The 17,352-nt window shown below is 46.2% G+C and overlaps 1 protein-coding gene across 3 annotated transcripts in view; it reads right to left on the reverse strand.

Annotated features, from left to right (window-relative positions):
• LOC120063339 (tricarboxylate transport protein B, mitochondrial-like) overlaps positions 1-17,352 on the reverse strand; it is a 35,796-nt gene that overhangs the window by 7,993 nt on the left and 10,451 nt on the right. The window contains exons 1-3 of one of the 3 annotated variants that reach the window (XM_039013665.1): positions 8,990-9,335; positions 8,014-8,121; positions 93-192 (exon numbers count right to left, since the gene is read on the reverse strand). In XM_039013665.1, coding sequence (XP_038869593.1) covers positions 93-192; positions 8,014-8,121; positions 8,990-9,137 — 356 coding nt within the window. In that variant the 5' untranslated portion in view covers positions 9,138-9,335. Of the gene's footprint in view, positions 1-92; positions 193-2,353; positions 2,774-8,013; positions 8,122-8,989; positions 9,336-17,352 lie in introns of those variants that run through there. The other 2 variants (XM_039013666.1, XM_039013667.1) reach the window with 2 other exon arrangements.

The following is a 17,352-nucleotide window of genomic DNA, read 5'->3' on the forward strand; positions in this document are numbered from 1 at the left end:
CTACAGAGACCAGCGTGACATTTGAGCTATGCATTGTGGGTATGTGAGTGAGTGTGCATGTGTTTGTGTGGGGTTAGGTGCCTTCTACATACCTGACAGCTGATTTGGGTATGGATCCGTAGAGGAGTGAGCTGAGTCCTCTATACAGTCCCCTCACCCCATGACCATGTACTGTCTGCTTCACACAATCACCTACACAGACACAATTAACACACAACCTAAAATGAACATACAACCAGCTATAGACACACAGAGAGCATTAAAATCACATATTCATACACATGGAAAGACACAACAGTATGAAAACTCCTTGGTAAGCATAGCTAGCTAGTATGAGACAGAGACATCTGTCTGCAGGGCTCATTAAGATGGTCTCAGATCCTCAGAGCTCCAGCCAAGAGAAACCAGACTGACACTGTGTGTGTGTGTGTGTGTGTGTGTGTGTGTGTGTGTGTGTGTGTGTGTGTGTGTGTGTGTGTGTGTGTGTGTGTGTGTGTGTGTGTGTGTGTGTGTGTGTGTGTGTGTGTGTGTGCGCCTGTTAACAGTCATACAAACAAGCACAGTGGACAGCCTGCCAGAATCACTAATGCACCTGAGGATGATGGGTAATTTGATCATTAGATCCTGAGAGGGCCAGAGAGAGAGAGAGAGAGAGAGAAAGAGAGAAAGCGCGCGCAAGAGAGAGAGAGAGAGAGAGAGAGAGAGAGAGAGAGAGACAGAGAGAGATGAAGGTTGATTGGTTTGGTAAACACAATGACGACCTTGTATCTTTTGAGGGTTAGATGCATTGGGGGAGAAAAGGTATAGATGTATTAAAGGAGATGGGTGGGGTACGGGTTAGGGTAAGGGTTAGGGTTAGGGTAAGGGTAAGGGTTAGGGTTAGGGTTAGGGTTAGGGTAAGGGTAAGGGTTAGGGTTAGGGTAAGGGTTAGTGTTAGGGTTAGGGTTAGGGTAAGGGTTAGGGTTAGGGTAAGGGTAAGGGTTAGTGTTAGGGTATGGTTGGGATTGTTGTTTCAAGTTTTATTAGTCGTATGCAGGGGCGCAACATTCACTAGGGACGGAGGGGACATGTCCCTAACCCACATTCTGAAATTGCATTTCTGTTCCCCCCAGTTGTATTAGTGGAATGTGATACAAAATGAGACAACCGTGTGCTTTAGGACCATGGGGACGCCTCCGAACGGTACGGTAGGCTGTTTGGAGTGTTTATCAGACTGGATTTTAAAAAATTATATATACAGTACCAGTCAAAAGTTAGGAGACACCTACTCATTCAAGGGCTTTTCTTTAGTTTTACTATTATCTACATTGTAGAATAATAGTGAAGACATCAAAACTATGAAATAACACATATGGAATCACGTAGTAAGTAAAAAATTTGGACTCATCAGACCAAAGGACAGATTTCCACCGGTCTAATGTCCATTGCTTGTGTTTCTTGGCCCAATCAAGTCTCTTCTTCTTTTTGGTGTTCTTTAGTAGTGGTTTCTTTGCAGCAATTCGACCATGAAGGCCTGATTAATGCAGTCTCCTCTGAACAGTTGATGTTGAGATGTGTCTGTTACTTGAACTCTGTGAAGCATTTATTTGGGCTGCAATCTGAGATGCAGTTAACTCTAACGAACTTATCCTCTGCAGCAGAGGTGAATCTGGGTCTTCCTTTCCTGTGGCGGTCCACATGAGAACCAGTTTCATAATAGAGCTTGATGGTTTTTGCGGCTGCACTTAAAGAAACTTTCAAAGTTCTTGAAATTTTCCGGATTGACTGACCTTCATGTCTTAAATTAATGATGGACTGTTGTTTCTCTTGGTTAATTGAGCTGGTCTTGACATAATATAGGTCTATCTTCAGTATACCACCCCTACCTTGTCACAACACAACTGATTGGCTCAAACGCATTAAGGAAAGAAATTCCACAAATTAACAAGGCACACATGTTAATTGAAATGCATTCCAGGTGACTACCTCATGAAGCTGGTTGAGAGAACACCAAGAGTGTGCAAAGCTGTCATCAAGGCAAAAGGTGGCTACTTTGAAGAATCTCAAATATAAAATATATTTTGATTTGTTTAACACTTTTTTGGTTCCTACATTTTTCCATATGTGTTTTTTCATAGTTTTGATGTCTTCTCTATTATTCTACAATGTAGAAAATAGTAAAAATAAAGAAAAACCCAGGAATGAGTAGGTTTGTCCAAACTTTGACTGGTACTGTATATACACCTCCAGGCTCTAAATCTAAAATCTAAAATACACTTTTTTGCTTACTACATGATTCCATACGTGTTATTTCATAGTTTTGATGTCTTCACTATTATTCTACAACGTAGAAAATAGTAAAATAAAGAAAAACCTTTGAATGAGTCGGCGTGTCCAAACTTTTGGCTGGTACTGTACATGGTCAACACTGTCCAACGAAATGCTTACTTGCAGGTTCCTTCTCAACAACAATAATACATATTAAAAGATAAGAATAGGAACATAAAGTAAATGTCTCAGTAGAATAGAACAAACATTTTAGCATCAGCATAATACAGGATTCAATAACTCAATTGTGCAGTATTTAGCAATTATAATAAGAGTCTGGTAGCAGCAGTTGTGATGTATGTGAATCAATGTACATACAAAAGCACAACTATGCAGATGAGTTACTTGGCAAAAAGGAAGGGGGTAAGTAATGTGTGTTATTGTCAAATCCAATCAAATTTTATTGGTCACATACACATGGTTAGCAGATGTTAATGCGAGTGTAGCGAAATGCTTGTCGAGTGTAGCGAAATGCTTGTCGAGTGTAGTGAAATGCTTGTTATTGTGTGTGTGTGTGTGTGTGTGTGTGTGTGTGTGTGTGTGTGTGTGTGTGTGTGTGTGTGTGTGTGTGTGTGTGTGAGTGCATGTGTGTGTGTGTGAGTGCATGTGTGCTATGGTGCAGAGAATCAGAGCAGGTGGTCAGTCCAGTTCAAGTGTTCAGCAGTCTGATGGCTTGTAGATATAAACTCTCTGAGCCTGTTAGTATCAGACCTCATGCTCGTATATTGTCTGTCCGATGGTAAGAGAGTGAACAGCTCGTGGCTGGGGTGTGTGGGGTGCTTGATGATGCTGCTGGCCTTCCTCAGGCACCATTTTGAATAGATGTCCTGGATGGCCTTGCGGTCGTGGACGGAACAATACCCGTACTAGGCCGTGATGCAACTGGTCAGGACGCTCTTAATGGACCCGGGGTGGTTTTCTTCAGCCGCCTTAGGAAGTAGAGACAAGAGTGTTGGACCCTGTCAAGTCCTCGGTGATGTGGACGCCGAAGAGCTTAAAACTGCTGACTCTCTCTACTGTCCCGTTGATGTGGATCGGGTCATGTTCTCTCCTCTGCTTCCTGAAGTCAACAATCAACTCCTTTCTTTTGCTGACATTGAGGGAGAGGTTGTTGTCCTGGCACCACAATGCCAGTTCACTTACATACTCCTTATAGGCTGACTGGTTGATGTTAGTTATAGACCTACAACCGTGGTGTCGTCAGTAAACTTGATGATGGAGTTGATGTCTTGCAAAGCCACGCAGTCGTGGGTGAACAGGGCTGAGGACACACCCCTGGGGGGCCCTGTGTTAAGAATCAGTGGGGAGGAGGTGTTGTTGCTAATCCTCACAGCCGGTGGTCTGGCCATCAGGAAGTCCAGGGTCCAGTTGCAGAGGGTGGTGTCCAGACCCATGGCTCTGAGTTTGGTGTCGAGCTTGGAGGAAACAATAGTGTTGAATCCTGAACTGTAGTCAATTAACATAATTCTCACATCGGTGTTCCTCTTGTCCAGATGTGTTACGGCCAGCTGGTCAGCACACACTCTGAGGACACGGCCAAGGCCTGCGGCTTTGTGAGTATTCACTCTTTTGAGAGTTTTCCTCGCGTCAGCCTTGGAGAGTGAGAGCACCTTGTTTCATCCGGAGCAGCGAAAGCCTTCCTTATACACAAGCAGGTACGAGACATCAGGGTTTGTTCTGCTGACATAGAATGCTGCAGTACGGGCTCTCAGAATGGTACAGATATCTCTGTTCATCCAGGGTTTTTGGTTGGGGTATGTCCGGACTGTTATTGTGGGTACAACATCATCAACACATTTCCTAATGAAGCCTGTGACTTCATTAGGAGAATGAAGCTGAGCACGCCCCCATTCTCATCAACGGGGCTGTAGTGGAGCAGGTTGAGAGCTTCAAGCTCCTTGGTGTCCACATCACCAACAAACTAACATGGTCCAAGCACACCAAGACAGTCGTGAAGAGGGCACGACAAAACCTATTCCCCCTCAGGAGACTGAAAAAAGTTGGCATGGGTCCTCAGATCCTCTCGCACCATCGACAGCATCCTGACTGGTTGCATCACTGCCTGGTATGGCAACTGCTCGGCCTCCGACCGCAAGATGCTACAGAGGGTAGTGCGAACGGCCCAGTATATCACTGGGGCCAAGTTTCCTGCCATTCAGGACCTCTATACCAGGCAGTGTCAGAGGAAGGCCCTAAAAATTGTCAAAGCCTCCAGCCACCCTAGTCATGGACTGTTCTTTCTGCTACTGCACGGCAAGCGGTACCGGAGCACCAAGTCAAGGTCCAAGAGGCTTCTGAATAGCTTCTACCCCCAAGCCATAAGACTTCTGAACATCTAGTCAAATGGCTACCCAGACTATTTGCATTGCCCCCCCCTCCCCTCTCCACACCACTGCTACTCTCTGTTGTCATCTATGCATAGGCACTTTAATAACTCTACTTACATGTACATATTACCTCAACTAACCGGTGCCCCCGCACATTGACTCTGTACCTGCACCCCCCTGTATAGATTGTTATTTTTTACTGCTGCTCTTTAATTACTTGTTACTTTTATCTCTTATTCTTATCCATATTTTTTGAAACTGCACTGTTGGTTAGGGGCTCGTAAGTAAGCATTTCACTGTAAGGTCTACACCTGCTGTATTCGGCGCCTGTGACTAATAAAATCTGATTTGATTTGATTTGACTAACGATATATATTCTTCAATGTTGATGGATGAGTCCTGGATGGATGAATCTTTGAACATATTCCAATTAGTATTCTCAAAACAGTCCTGCAGCATTGAGTCTGCCTCTGTCCACTATTCTCTGTGTTGGTGGCTCCCTATTGAATTGCTGCTTGTAGGCGGAGAGTAGGAACAGAAAGACGTGATCTGATTGACCGAAGTGGGGGTGGGGGATGACTTTGTATGTATCAGGGATCTTTGTATAGACTGCATTCAGAAAGTATTCAGAACCCTTGACTTTTTCTACATTTTGTTACGTTACAGCCTAATTCTAAAATTGCTTACATAGTTTTTTTCCCCTCACCAATCTACAACAAAACCCCATAATGACAAAGCAAAAACTGTTTAGACATCTTTGCAAATGTATTACAAAAAAAAAACGGAAATATAACATTTATATAAGTATTCAGACCATTTACTCAGTACTTTGTTGAAGCACCTTTGCCAGCAATTACAGCCTCGAGTCTTCTTGGGTATGACGGTACAAGCATGGCACACCTGTATTTAGGGTTTCTCCCATTCTTCTCTGCAGATCCTCTCAAGCTCTGTCAGGTTGGATGGGGAGCATCGCTGCACAGCTGCTTTCAGGTCTCTCCAGAGATGTTTGATCGAGTTCAAGTCCAGCGTCTGGCTGGGCCACTCAAGGACATTCAGAGACTTGTCCTAAAGCCACTGCTGCGTTGTCTTGGCTGTGTGCTTAGGGTCGTTGTTCTGTTGGAAAGTAGACCTTCACACCAGTCTGAGGTCCTGAGTGCTCTGGAGCAGGTTTTCATCAAGGATATCTCTGTACTTTGCTCCGTTCACCTTTCCCTCGATCCTGACTAGTCTCCCAGTCCCTGCCGCTGAAAAACACCCACACGGCATGATGCTGCCACCACCATGCTTCACCCTAGGGATGGTGCCAGGTTTCCATCGGGTTCTTGGTCACCTCCCTGACCAAGGCCCTTCTCCCCCAATTGCTCAGTTTGGCCGGGCGGCCAGCTCTAGGAAGAGTCTTGGTGGTTCCAAACTCATTCCATTTAACAATGATGGAGGCCACTGTTTTCTTGGAGACCTTCAATGCTGCAGAAATGTTTTGGTACCCTTCCCCAGATCTGTGCCTCGACACAATCCTGTCTCGGAGCACTACGGAGAATTCCTTCGACCTCATGGCTTGGTTTTTGCTCTGAAATGCACTGTCAACTGTGGGACCTTATATAGACAAGGGGTGTGTCTTTCCAAATCATGTCCAATCAATTGAATTTCCCACAGGTGGACTCCAATCAAGTTGTAGAAACATCTCAAGGACGATCAATGGAAACAAGATGCACCTGAGCTTCATTTTGAGTTTCATAGCAAAGGGTCTGAATACTTATGTAAATAAGGTATCTGTTTTTATTTTTAATACATTTTTGAAAAATTCTAAAAACCTGTTTTCACTTTGTCATTATGGGGTATTGTGTGTCGATTGATGAGGAACTCACACACAAAAAACGATTTAATCAATTTTAGAATAAGGCTGTAACGTAACAAAATGTGGGAAAAGTCAAGGGGTCTGAATACTTTCCGAATGCAGTCGTGGCCAAAAGTTTTGAGAATGACACAAATATTAATTTTCACAAAGTCTGCTGCCTCAGTTTGTATGGTGGCAATTTGTATATACTCCAGGATGTTATGAAGAGTGATCAGATGAATTGCAATTAATTGCAAAGTCCCTCTTTGCCATGCAAATGAACTGAATCCCCCAAAAACATTTCCATTGCATTTCAGCCCTGCCACAAAAGGACCAGCTGACATCATGTCAGTGATTCTCTCGTTAACACAGGTGTGAGTGTTGACGAGGACAAGGCTGGAGATCACTCTGTCATGCTGATTGAGTTCGAATAACAGACTGGAAGCTTCAAAAGGAGGGTGGTGCTTGGAATCATTGTTCTTCCTCTGTCAACCATGGTTACCTGCAAGGAAAAACGTGCTGTCATCATTGCTTTGCACATAAAGGGCTTCACAGGCAAGGATATTGCTGCCAGTAAGATTGCACCTAAATCAACCATTTATCGGATCATCAAGAACTTCAAGGAGAGTGGTTCAATTGTTGTGAAGAAGGCTTCAGGGCGCCCAAGAAAGTCCAGCAAGCGCCAGGACCGCCTCCTAAAGTTGATTCAGCTGCGGGATCAGGGCACCACCAGTACAGAGCTTGCTCAGGAATGGCAGCAGGCAGGTGTGAGTGCATCTGCACGCCATGGCTACCATCAGTCCTGTGTCATGCCAACAGTAAAGCATCCTGAGACCATTCATGTGTGGGGTTGCTTCTCAGCCAAGGGAGTGGGCTCACTCACAATTTTGCATAAGAACACAGCCATGAATAAAGAATGGTACCAACACATCCTCCGAGAGCAACTTCTCCCAACCATCCAGGAACAGTTTGGTGACGAACAATGCCTTTTCCAGCACGATGGAGCACCTTGCCATTACGCAAAAGTGATAACTAAGTGGCTCGGGGAACAAAACATCGATATTTTGGGTCCATGGCCAGGAAACTCCCCAGACCTTAATCCCATTGAGAACTTGTGGTCAATCCTCAAGAGGCGGGTGGACAAACAAAAACCCACAAATTCTGACAAACTCCAAGCATTGATTATGCAAGAATGGGCTGCCATCAGTCAGGATGTGGCCCAGAAGTTAATTGACAGCATGCCAGGGCGGATTGCAGAGGTCTTGAAAAAGAAGGGTCAACACTACAAATATTGACTCTTTGCATCAACTTCATGTAATTGTCAATAAAAGCCTTTGACACTTATGAAATGCTTGTAATTATACTTCAGTATTCCATAGTAACATCTGACAAAAATATCTAAAAACACTGAGGCAGCAGACTTTGTGAAAATTAATATTTGTGTCATTCTCAAAACTTTTGACCAAGACTGTATGTGTTGTGTGTTGTAGGGTGGGAGGACACACACACACACACAAACACACAAACATACAGTCAGAAACTCACCGATGCCCCTGTATTTGGGAGGGTTGGCCTTCTCGTCCAGTTGTAGCTGAGTCTTCACATACTCTGTAGGGAAGGTGATACAGATCTCTATACCCCCTGCTATACCACCTGTAGAAAACACAGAGAGCAGAGGTCAGATAAAGCTATACCACCTGTAGAAAACACAGAGAGCAGAGGTCAGATAAAGCTATACCACCTGTAGAATAGATAGCCTAATTTAGTTACTGTCAACCTGGCACTGCTAAGGATTCAGGGATGAACCAAACGTTGTAAATGTATTCAGAACCATATGTGCTTACTATCATTACAGTTTGGTGAATTCCTTCGAACTGGGCTGAACAGAGAGCAATGGTCAGATAAAGCTTATCAACCAGAAGATTTATTTTGTGAATCTTCAGGTAGCTAGCCTTGGTACCAGACTGCTTCTGCTTTTAATAAAGTACACAATGACAGGCTGGCTGAAGTAGGCTTCACTTTGGGTAAAGTCGTTATATCAACATAAATAACAATAACCCTACAAATAGCTGTTATCCATAAACTTTAAAAGCTCAGAGAGTGTGAGAGGAATGTTATGGGGAGATGAGGCCATTTTCTCTATGTATGAACGTGTAGCTGTTAGATCGAACAAACAAACAAACAAACAAATGAATCGATGTATTAATAAATGATGTTGGATGTTGGACAGCTCTATATTGTGGATGAATTCAGAGGATGGGGATGAGTGTCAAGAGCAGAACTATGCAGATGAGTCACTTGGGAAGAAGGGAGGATGAGTGAGAGGCAGGGAGAGAGGGAGGGAGGACGAGGAGGCTGATATTAATTAAATGATCTGCTCTGCCCAGACGGAGGGGCTCCCTTACACAGCCCAAGACCCTCCATTAGCTCAATAACACACACAAACACTTTCCAACCCCCTCCCCCCTCTCTCTCTCTCTCTCTCTCTCTCTCCCTCTCTCTCTCACACATGCACACTCACATTCTAATCCCAGAGGCCCTCTCTGTATAAAGAAATAATGGGAAGTATACAGATATGTCATCCAACTGTGTGACAGGTTGGCATCCATCCCACTGCTTCCATTATTGTAGGCCAAGGCTCTCAATCTCTTCTCTACAGCACATAGCATTTTATCCTTCTGGAGGTGGTAGAATATATATTTAACATATGACACATACAATACATGTACAGTAGATATAGAAGGATTTTAAGTTGGTGGTCAATTACACATTGATATATGGTTGAGTGAGAGTACTCAGCAAAGCAAGGCAAAGCCCTGTATACAGTAGCTGAAACATAATGCATTTGTACAGTATTTTCCACGGGCAAGATAAGGTTGTACAACAGTCTAGAAAGCTGAGTCACGATGCTGCATTATTTTTATTGCATTACAACCTGTAATTTAAAAGGATTTTTATTTGGATGTCATGTAATGGACATACACAAAATAGTCCAAATTGGTTAAGTGAATTGAAAAAAATAACTTGTTTCAAAAAATTCTATAAAATAAAAACGGAAAAGTGGTGAGTATATATGTATTCACCCCCTTTTCTATGAAGCCTGGTGCAACCAATTACCTTCAGAAGTCACATCATTAGTTAAATAAAGTCCCCCTGTGTGCAATGTAAGTGTCACATGATCTCAATATATATACACCTGTTCTGAAAGGCACCAGAGTCTGCAACACCACTAAGCAAGTGGCACCACCAAGGAAGCGGCACCATGAAGACCAAGGAGCTCTTCAAACAGGTGAGGGACAAAGTTGTGGAGAAGTACAGATCAGGGTTGGGTTATAAAAAAATATCTGAAACTTTGAACATCCCACGGAGCACCATTAAATCCGTTATAAAAAATGAAAAGAATATGGCACCACAACAAACCTGCCATGAGAGGGCCGCCCACCAAAACTCATGGACCAGGCAAGGACCACTTAGGACCACTTTAAGCCGTACACTCCACAGAGCTGGGCTTTACAGAAGAGTGGCCAGAAAAGAGCCATTGCTTGAAGAAAAAAATAAGCAAACACGTTTGGTGTTCGCCGAAAGGCATGTGAGAGACTCCCCAAACATATGGAAGAAGGTACTCTGGTCAGATGAGACTAAAATTTAGCTTTTGGCCATCAAGGAAAACGTTATGTCTGGCACAAACCCAACACCTCTCATCACACCGAGAACACCATCCACACAGTGAAGCATGGTGGTGGCAGCATCATGCTGTGGAGATGTTTTTCATCGGCAGAGACTGGGAAACTGGTCAGAATTGAAGGGATGATGGATGGCTCTAAATACAGGGAAATTCTTGAGGGAAACCTGTTTCAGTCTTCCAGAGATTTGAGACTGGGATGGAGGTTCACCTTCCAGCAGGACAATGACCCTAAGCATACTGCTAAAGCAACAATCGAGTGGTTTAAGGGGAAACATTTAAATGTCTTGTAATGGCCTAGTCAAAGCCCAGACCTCAATCCAATTGAGAACACTGTGGTATGACTTAAAAATGGCTGTACACCAGCAGAACCCACCCAACTTGAAGTAGCTGGAGCAGTTTTGCCTTGAAGAATGGGAAAAAATCCCAGCGGCTAGATGTGCCAAGCTTATAGAGACATACCCCAAGAGACTCGCAGCTGTAATTGCTGCAAAAGGTGGCTCTACAAAGTATTGACTTTGGGGGGGTGAATAGTTAGGCACGCTCAAGTTTTCTGTTTTTTTAATCTTATTTCTTGTTTGTTTCACAAGAAAAAATATTTTGCATCTTCAAAGTTGTCACCGGTGGGTGTAGCTGGTGCATGGAAGTCAGGCGCAGGAGAGCAGAGATGAATGGACAAAGCACTTTACTAGGCAATCATAATACAGAACGCAACCGCGTCACAAAACAAATGCCCACAGAACAAGTGAGGCAGCAAAAGTACAAAACCCAAGTACAAAGTACCGGCTGCCACAAAGCACGGGTAAAACAAAACCCGGCGCAAACCAGCCGGAAGCGTGCCAACCTTGACAATAAAAAATACTCCACACAGACATGGAGGAAACAGAGGGTTAAATACACATGTTAATTAGTAGGAGATGTAAACCAGGTGTGCAGGAAGACAAGACAAAACAAATGGAAAATGAAAGGTGGATCAGCGATGGCTAGAAGACCGGCGACGTCAACTGCCGAACGCCGCCCAAACAAGGAGAGGAACCGACTTCAGCGGAAGTCGTGACAGTACCCCCCACTTGACGCGCGGCTCCAGCAGCACGCCGACACCGGCCTCGGGGACGACCCGGAGGGCGAGGTGCGGGGTGATCCGGACGGAGACGGTGGAACTCCCGCAGCATTGAAGGGTCCAACACGTCCTCCACCGGAACCCAGCATCTCTCCTCCGGACCGTACCCCTCCCAGTCCACGAGGTACTGAAGGCCTCTCGCCCGCTGCCTCGAATCCAGTATGGAGCCAATGGAGTACGCTGGGGCCCCCTCGATGTCCAGAGGGGGCGGAGGAACCTCCCGCACCTCAGACTCCTGGAGCGGGCCAGCCACCACCGGCCTGAGGAGAGACACATGGAACGAGGGGTTAATACGGTAATCGGGGGGAAGCTGTAACCTGTAACTCACCTCGTTCAGTCTCCTCAGGACTTTAAATGGTCCCACAAACCGCGGACCCAGCTTCCGGCAGGGCAGGCGGGGGGGCAGGTTTCGAGTCGAAAGCCAGACCTCACTGCGGTGACGGTCTGCACGGCGCGCTGAAGGTGAACATGGGCGGCGTCCCATGTCTCCTCCGCGCGCCGGAACCAGTCGTCCACTGCAGGAGCCTCGGTCTGACTCTGATGCCAAGGAGCCAGAACCGGCTGATACCCCAGTACGCACTGGAAGGGGGAGAGGTTAGTGGAGAAGTGGAGGAGCGAGTTCTGGGCCATCTCTGCCCAGGGCACAAACGCCGCCCACTCCCCCGGCCGGTCCTGGCAATAAGACCTCAGAAACCTACCCACGTCCTGGTTAACTCTCTCCACCTGCCCGTTACTCTTGGGGTGAAAACCCGAGGTAAGGCTGATCGAGACCCCCAGACGTTCCATGAACGCCCTCCAGACCCTCAAAGTGAACTGGGGACCCCGATCAGACACTATGTCCTCAGGCATCTCGTAGTGCTGGAAGACGTGTGTAAACATGGCCTCTGCAGTCTGTAGGGCCGTAGGGAGACCGGGCAGAGGGAGGAGACGGCAGGACTTAGAAAAATGGTCCACAACGACCAGGATCGTGGTGTTACCCTGTGAGGGAGGAAGATCGGTTAGGAAATCCACCGACAGGTGCAACCAAGGCCGTTGTGGAACGGGTAAGGGATGTAGCTTACCTCTGGGCAGGTGCCTAGGAGCCTTACACTGGGCGCACATCGAGCAGGAGGAAACATAAACCCTCACGTCCTTAGCCAAAGTGGGCCACCAGTACTTCCCACTCAGACAGCACACTGTCCGACCGATGCCTGGATGACAAGAGGAGGATGACGTGTGGGCCCAATAGATCAGCCGGTCACGGACAGCAGACGGAACGTACGGACGACCAGCGTGACACTGGAGGGGAGTGGGCTCTGCACGTAGCGCCTGCTCAATGTCCACGTCCAGCTCCCACACTACCTGCGCCACCAGGCAGGAGGCCGGGAGTATGGGGGTGGGATCAATGGGCCGCTCCTCTGTGTCATACAGCCGGGACAGTGCGTCTGCCTTCACATTCTGGGAACCTGGTCTGTAAGAAAGGGTGAAAACAAAACAGGTAAAAAATATGGCCCACCTTGCCTGGCGAGGGTTCAGTCTCCTCGCCGCCCGGATGTACTCCAGATTGTGGTGGTCAGTCCAGATGAGAAAAGGGTGTTTAGCCCCCTCAAGCCAATGCATTCAAAGCCTTGACGACAGCCAACAGCTACCGGTCCCCCACGTCATAGTTTCGCTCCGCCGGGCTGAGCTTCCTCGAGAAGAAAGCACAGGGGCGGAGCTTCGGTGGCGTACCCGAGCGCTGAGAGAGCACGGCTCCTATCCCAGCCTCGGACGCGTCCACCTCCACTATGAACGCGAAAGAGGGATCCGGATGGGCCGGCACGGGAGCCGAGGTAAACAGAGCCCTCATATGACCAAAAGCCCTGTCCGCCTCAGCCGACCACTGCAAACGTACCGGTCCCCCCTTCAGCAGTGAGGTAATGGGAGCCGCTACCTGACCAAAACCCTGGATAAACTTCCGGTAGTAATTGGCAGACCCTAGAAACCGCTGCACCTCCTTTACCGTGGTGGGACTCGGCCAATTACGCACGGCTGAAATGCGGTCACTCTCCATCTCCACCCATGAGGTGGAAATGCGGTACCCTAGGAAGGAGACAGACTGTTGGAAGAACAGGCATTTCTCAGCCTTGACGTACAGGTCATGCTCCAACAGACGACCAAGCACCCTGCGCACCAGGGACACATGCTCGGCGCGTGTAGCAGAGTATATCAGAATGTCATCAATATACACCACTACACCCTGCCCGTGCAGGTCCCTGAAAATCTCATCTACAAAGGATTGGAAGACTGATGGAGCATTCATCAACCTGTCACGAAACAAAATGTGGAAAAAGTCAAGGGGTCTGATAACTTTCCGAATGCACTGTATGTCTACATTAGACTTAATTCATGCCAGACAGTACTACAACACTTTTACATGTGAAGGCTATTGGGGAAGCAGTGTCTCCATCACAAATACATATGCATGCACACTAACAAAACTCAGATTATTAATTCTCATCAGACATGCAGGAATATGTTTGCCATCCAACCCATGTTTGCCATAACCATCCAACTCCAGCAGTACTATACCACAGCTGAATGAGCAGACCTTTCATCTTGATATATTCCTGAACCAGACACACAGAAAACAGAACATTCTCCTTCTCTCTCTCCATCAGTTTCCCCCCTCTCTCTCACCTTCCCTCTCTGCTTCTCTCTCTCTGCCAGGTCCCCCCTCTCTCTCACCCTCCCTCTCTCCTTGTCTCTCTCTGCCAGTTCCACCCTCTCTCTCACCCTCCCTAACTCCTCTCTCTCTGCCAGTCCCCCTCTCTCTCACCCTCTCTCTCTACCTCTTCCCTAGGCTGTGCTCTCTCTCACCCTCCCTCTCTCCTTCTCTCTCTCTGCCAGTTCCCCCTCTCACCCTCCCCCTCTCTCTCCACCAGTCCCCCCCTCTCTCTCACCCTCTCTCTCTCTACCTCTTCCCTAGGCTGTGCTCTCTCTCTACCTTTCTGTGTCAGTTCACAAAATCAATGTGTTTTCATATGACACTGACACTTGTTATTAGTGGGAATTGATGTACCTAGAAACCAGTTTACCATTTCCTACCCAGCAGTCACTGGGAGAGAGGCTTTGCAGGGACAGACAGAGGGGCTATCAAATACAGAGCATGCACAGCATGTAAACCAATCTGTCACGTTCATTGAAAGGATCGGATCAAGGCGCAGCGTGCGTAGAGTTCCACATTCTTTAATAGTGAAACTTACAACAAAGAATACAACAAACGTGCAGTATTGCAGTGCACAAGGCAACTATACAAAAACAAGATCCCACAACACAAATTAGGAAAATGGCTACCTAAATATGATCCCCAATCAGAGACAACGATAAACAGCTGTCTCTGATTGGGAACCATATCAGGCCAACATAGACATACAAAACCCCAAGACATACAAAAACCCTAGACATACAAAAACTAGCGTACCCACCCTAGTCACACCCTGACCTAACCAAAATATATAGAAAAACAGAGATATCTAAGGTCAGGGCGTGACACAATCAGACAACTAGGATATACAGTTGAAGTCGGAAGTGTACATACACTTAGGTTGGAGTCATTAAAACTCGTTTTTCAACCACTCCACAAATTTCTTGTTAACAAACTATAGTTTTGTCAAGTCGGTTGGGACATCTACTTTGTGCATGACACAAGTAATCTTTCCAACAATTGTTCACAGACAGATTATTTCACTTATAATTCACTGTATCACAATGGGTCAAAACTTTACATACACTACGTTTACAGTGCCTTTAAACAGCTTGAAAAATCCAGAAAATGATGTCATGGCTTTAGAAGCTTCTGAGTCGCTAATTGACAGAATTTGAGTCAATTGGAGGTGTATCTGTGAATGTATTTCAAGACCTACCTTCAAACTCAGTGCCTCTGCTTGACATCATGGGCAAATCAAAAGAAATCAGCCAAATTGTAGACCACAAGTCTGGTTCATCATTTGGAGCAATTTCCAAAATGCCTGAAGGTACCGTGTTCATCTGTACAAACAATAGTACGCAAGTATAAACACCATGGGACCACGCAGCCATCATACCGCTCAGGAAGGAGACGCGTTCTGTCCCCTAGAGATAAATGTACTTTGGTGCGAAAAGTGCAAATCAATCCCAGAACAACAGCAAAGGACCTTGTGAAGATGCTGGAGGAAACAGGTACAAAAGTATCTATATCCACAGTAAAACGAGTCCTATATCGACATAACCTGAAAGGCCGCTCAGCAAGGAAGAAGCCACTGCTCCAAAACCGCCATAAAAAAGCCAGACTACGGTTTGCAACTGCACATTGGAAGAAAGGTCGTACTTTTTGGAGAAATGTCCTCTGGTCTGATGAACCAAAAATAGAACTGTTTGGCCATAATGACCATCATTATGTCTGGAGGAAAAAGGGGGAGACTTGCAAGCCGAAGAACACCATCCCAACCGTGAAGCACGGGGGTGGCAGCATCATGTTGTGGGGGTGCTTTGCTGCAGGAGGGACTGCTGCACTTCACAAAATAGATGGCATCATGAGGCAGGGAAATTATGTGTATATATTGAAGAAAGACATCAGTCAGGAAGTTAAAGCTTGGTCGCAAATGGGTCTTCCAAATGGACAATGACCCCAAGCATACTTCCAAAGTTGTGGCAACATAGTTTAAAGACAACAAAGTCAAGGTATTGGAGTGGCCATCACAAAGCCCTGACCTCAATCATATAGAAAATCTGTGCGCAGAACTGAAAAAGTGTGTGCGAGCAAGGAGGCCTACAAACCTGACTCAGTTACACCAGCACCAGCTATTTTCGTCAGTACATTTTGATAGAGGAACTAGTGAGTTTATTTGCAGGAGTGTATTAAACACAAGGTAACAGTGAAGGAGTGTATCACCTCATATAAATAACACCTAAATAGAGCCCTACCCAACCCTGTCCACCCTTACCCTTAATTTAACCCATCCACCATACAGGACACCAGAGTTACAGCAAACGTTTCTGTGTTTTAAAAGTCAACTCGGCGATCGCGTGATTGTTGACGACCGCAGGCTAGCACACTTGGCAAATGATGACACGGCCAAAATGAAAACAAAAAAAGCAAAAAAGGAGAAGAGAAAGGAAACAATGTGAACATTACCATCTCTCACACACACGCAAAGCAGATTTATAGTTTAAATCAACAACCTTCAGACTTCACAGCTGGTTTCGTGCTTGCATCACAGCGACTCAGAGCACACGCACGCACGCACGCACGCACGCACGCACGCACGCACGCACGCACGCACGCACGCACGCACGCACGCACGCACGCACGCACGCACGCACGCACGCACGCACGCACGCACGCACGCACGCACGCACGCACGCACGCACGCACACACACACACACACACACACACACACACACACACACACACACACACACACACACACACACCACTGAGGCTGATCGTCAGTCCAGAGCATGTACAGTGCCTTCAGAAAGTGTTCATATGCCTTGGTTTTTTCCACATTTTGTTGTGTTACAGCCTGAATTTAAAATGGATATATATTTTTTAAATATCTCACCCCAAGTCAAGGGGTATGAATACTTTCTAAAGGCACTGTATAACTGTGGACCTGGTTGAGTGGATAGGCTGCAGCCCAGCAGTAGACACACATCCCAGCCAAGCCACCCATAGGCACTTTTCACACCATTACACACTATTAGATCAAACATGGAGGAGAGACAGAAAGAGAGAGAGAGAGATACAGAGAGAGAGAGAGAGAGAGAGCGAGAGAGGTAAGATACAGTGGGGAGAACAAGTATTTGATACACTACTCTCAACTGTGAGAGACGGAATCAAAAATCCAGAAAATCACATTGTATGATTTTTAAGTAATTCATTTGCATTTTATTGCATGACATAAGTATTTGATACCAGAAAAGTAGAACTTAATATTTGGTACAGAAACCTTTGTTTGCAATTACAGAGATCATATGTTTCCTGTAGTTCTTGACCAGGTTTGCACACACTGCAGCAGGGATTTTGGCCCACTCCTCCATACAGACCTTCTCCAGATCCTTCAGGTTTCGGGGCTGTCG

Source organism: Salvelinus namaycush, chromosome 18, assembly GCF_016432855.1.
Source record: "Salvelinus namaycush isolate Seneca chromosome 18, SaNama_1.0, whole genome shotgun sequence".
Lineage (NCBI taxonomy): Eukaryota > Metazoa > Chordata > Actinopteri > Salmoniformes > Salmonidae > Salvelinus > Salvelinus namaycush.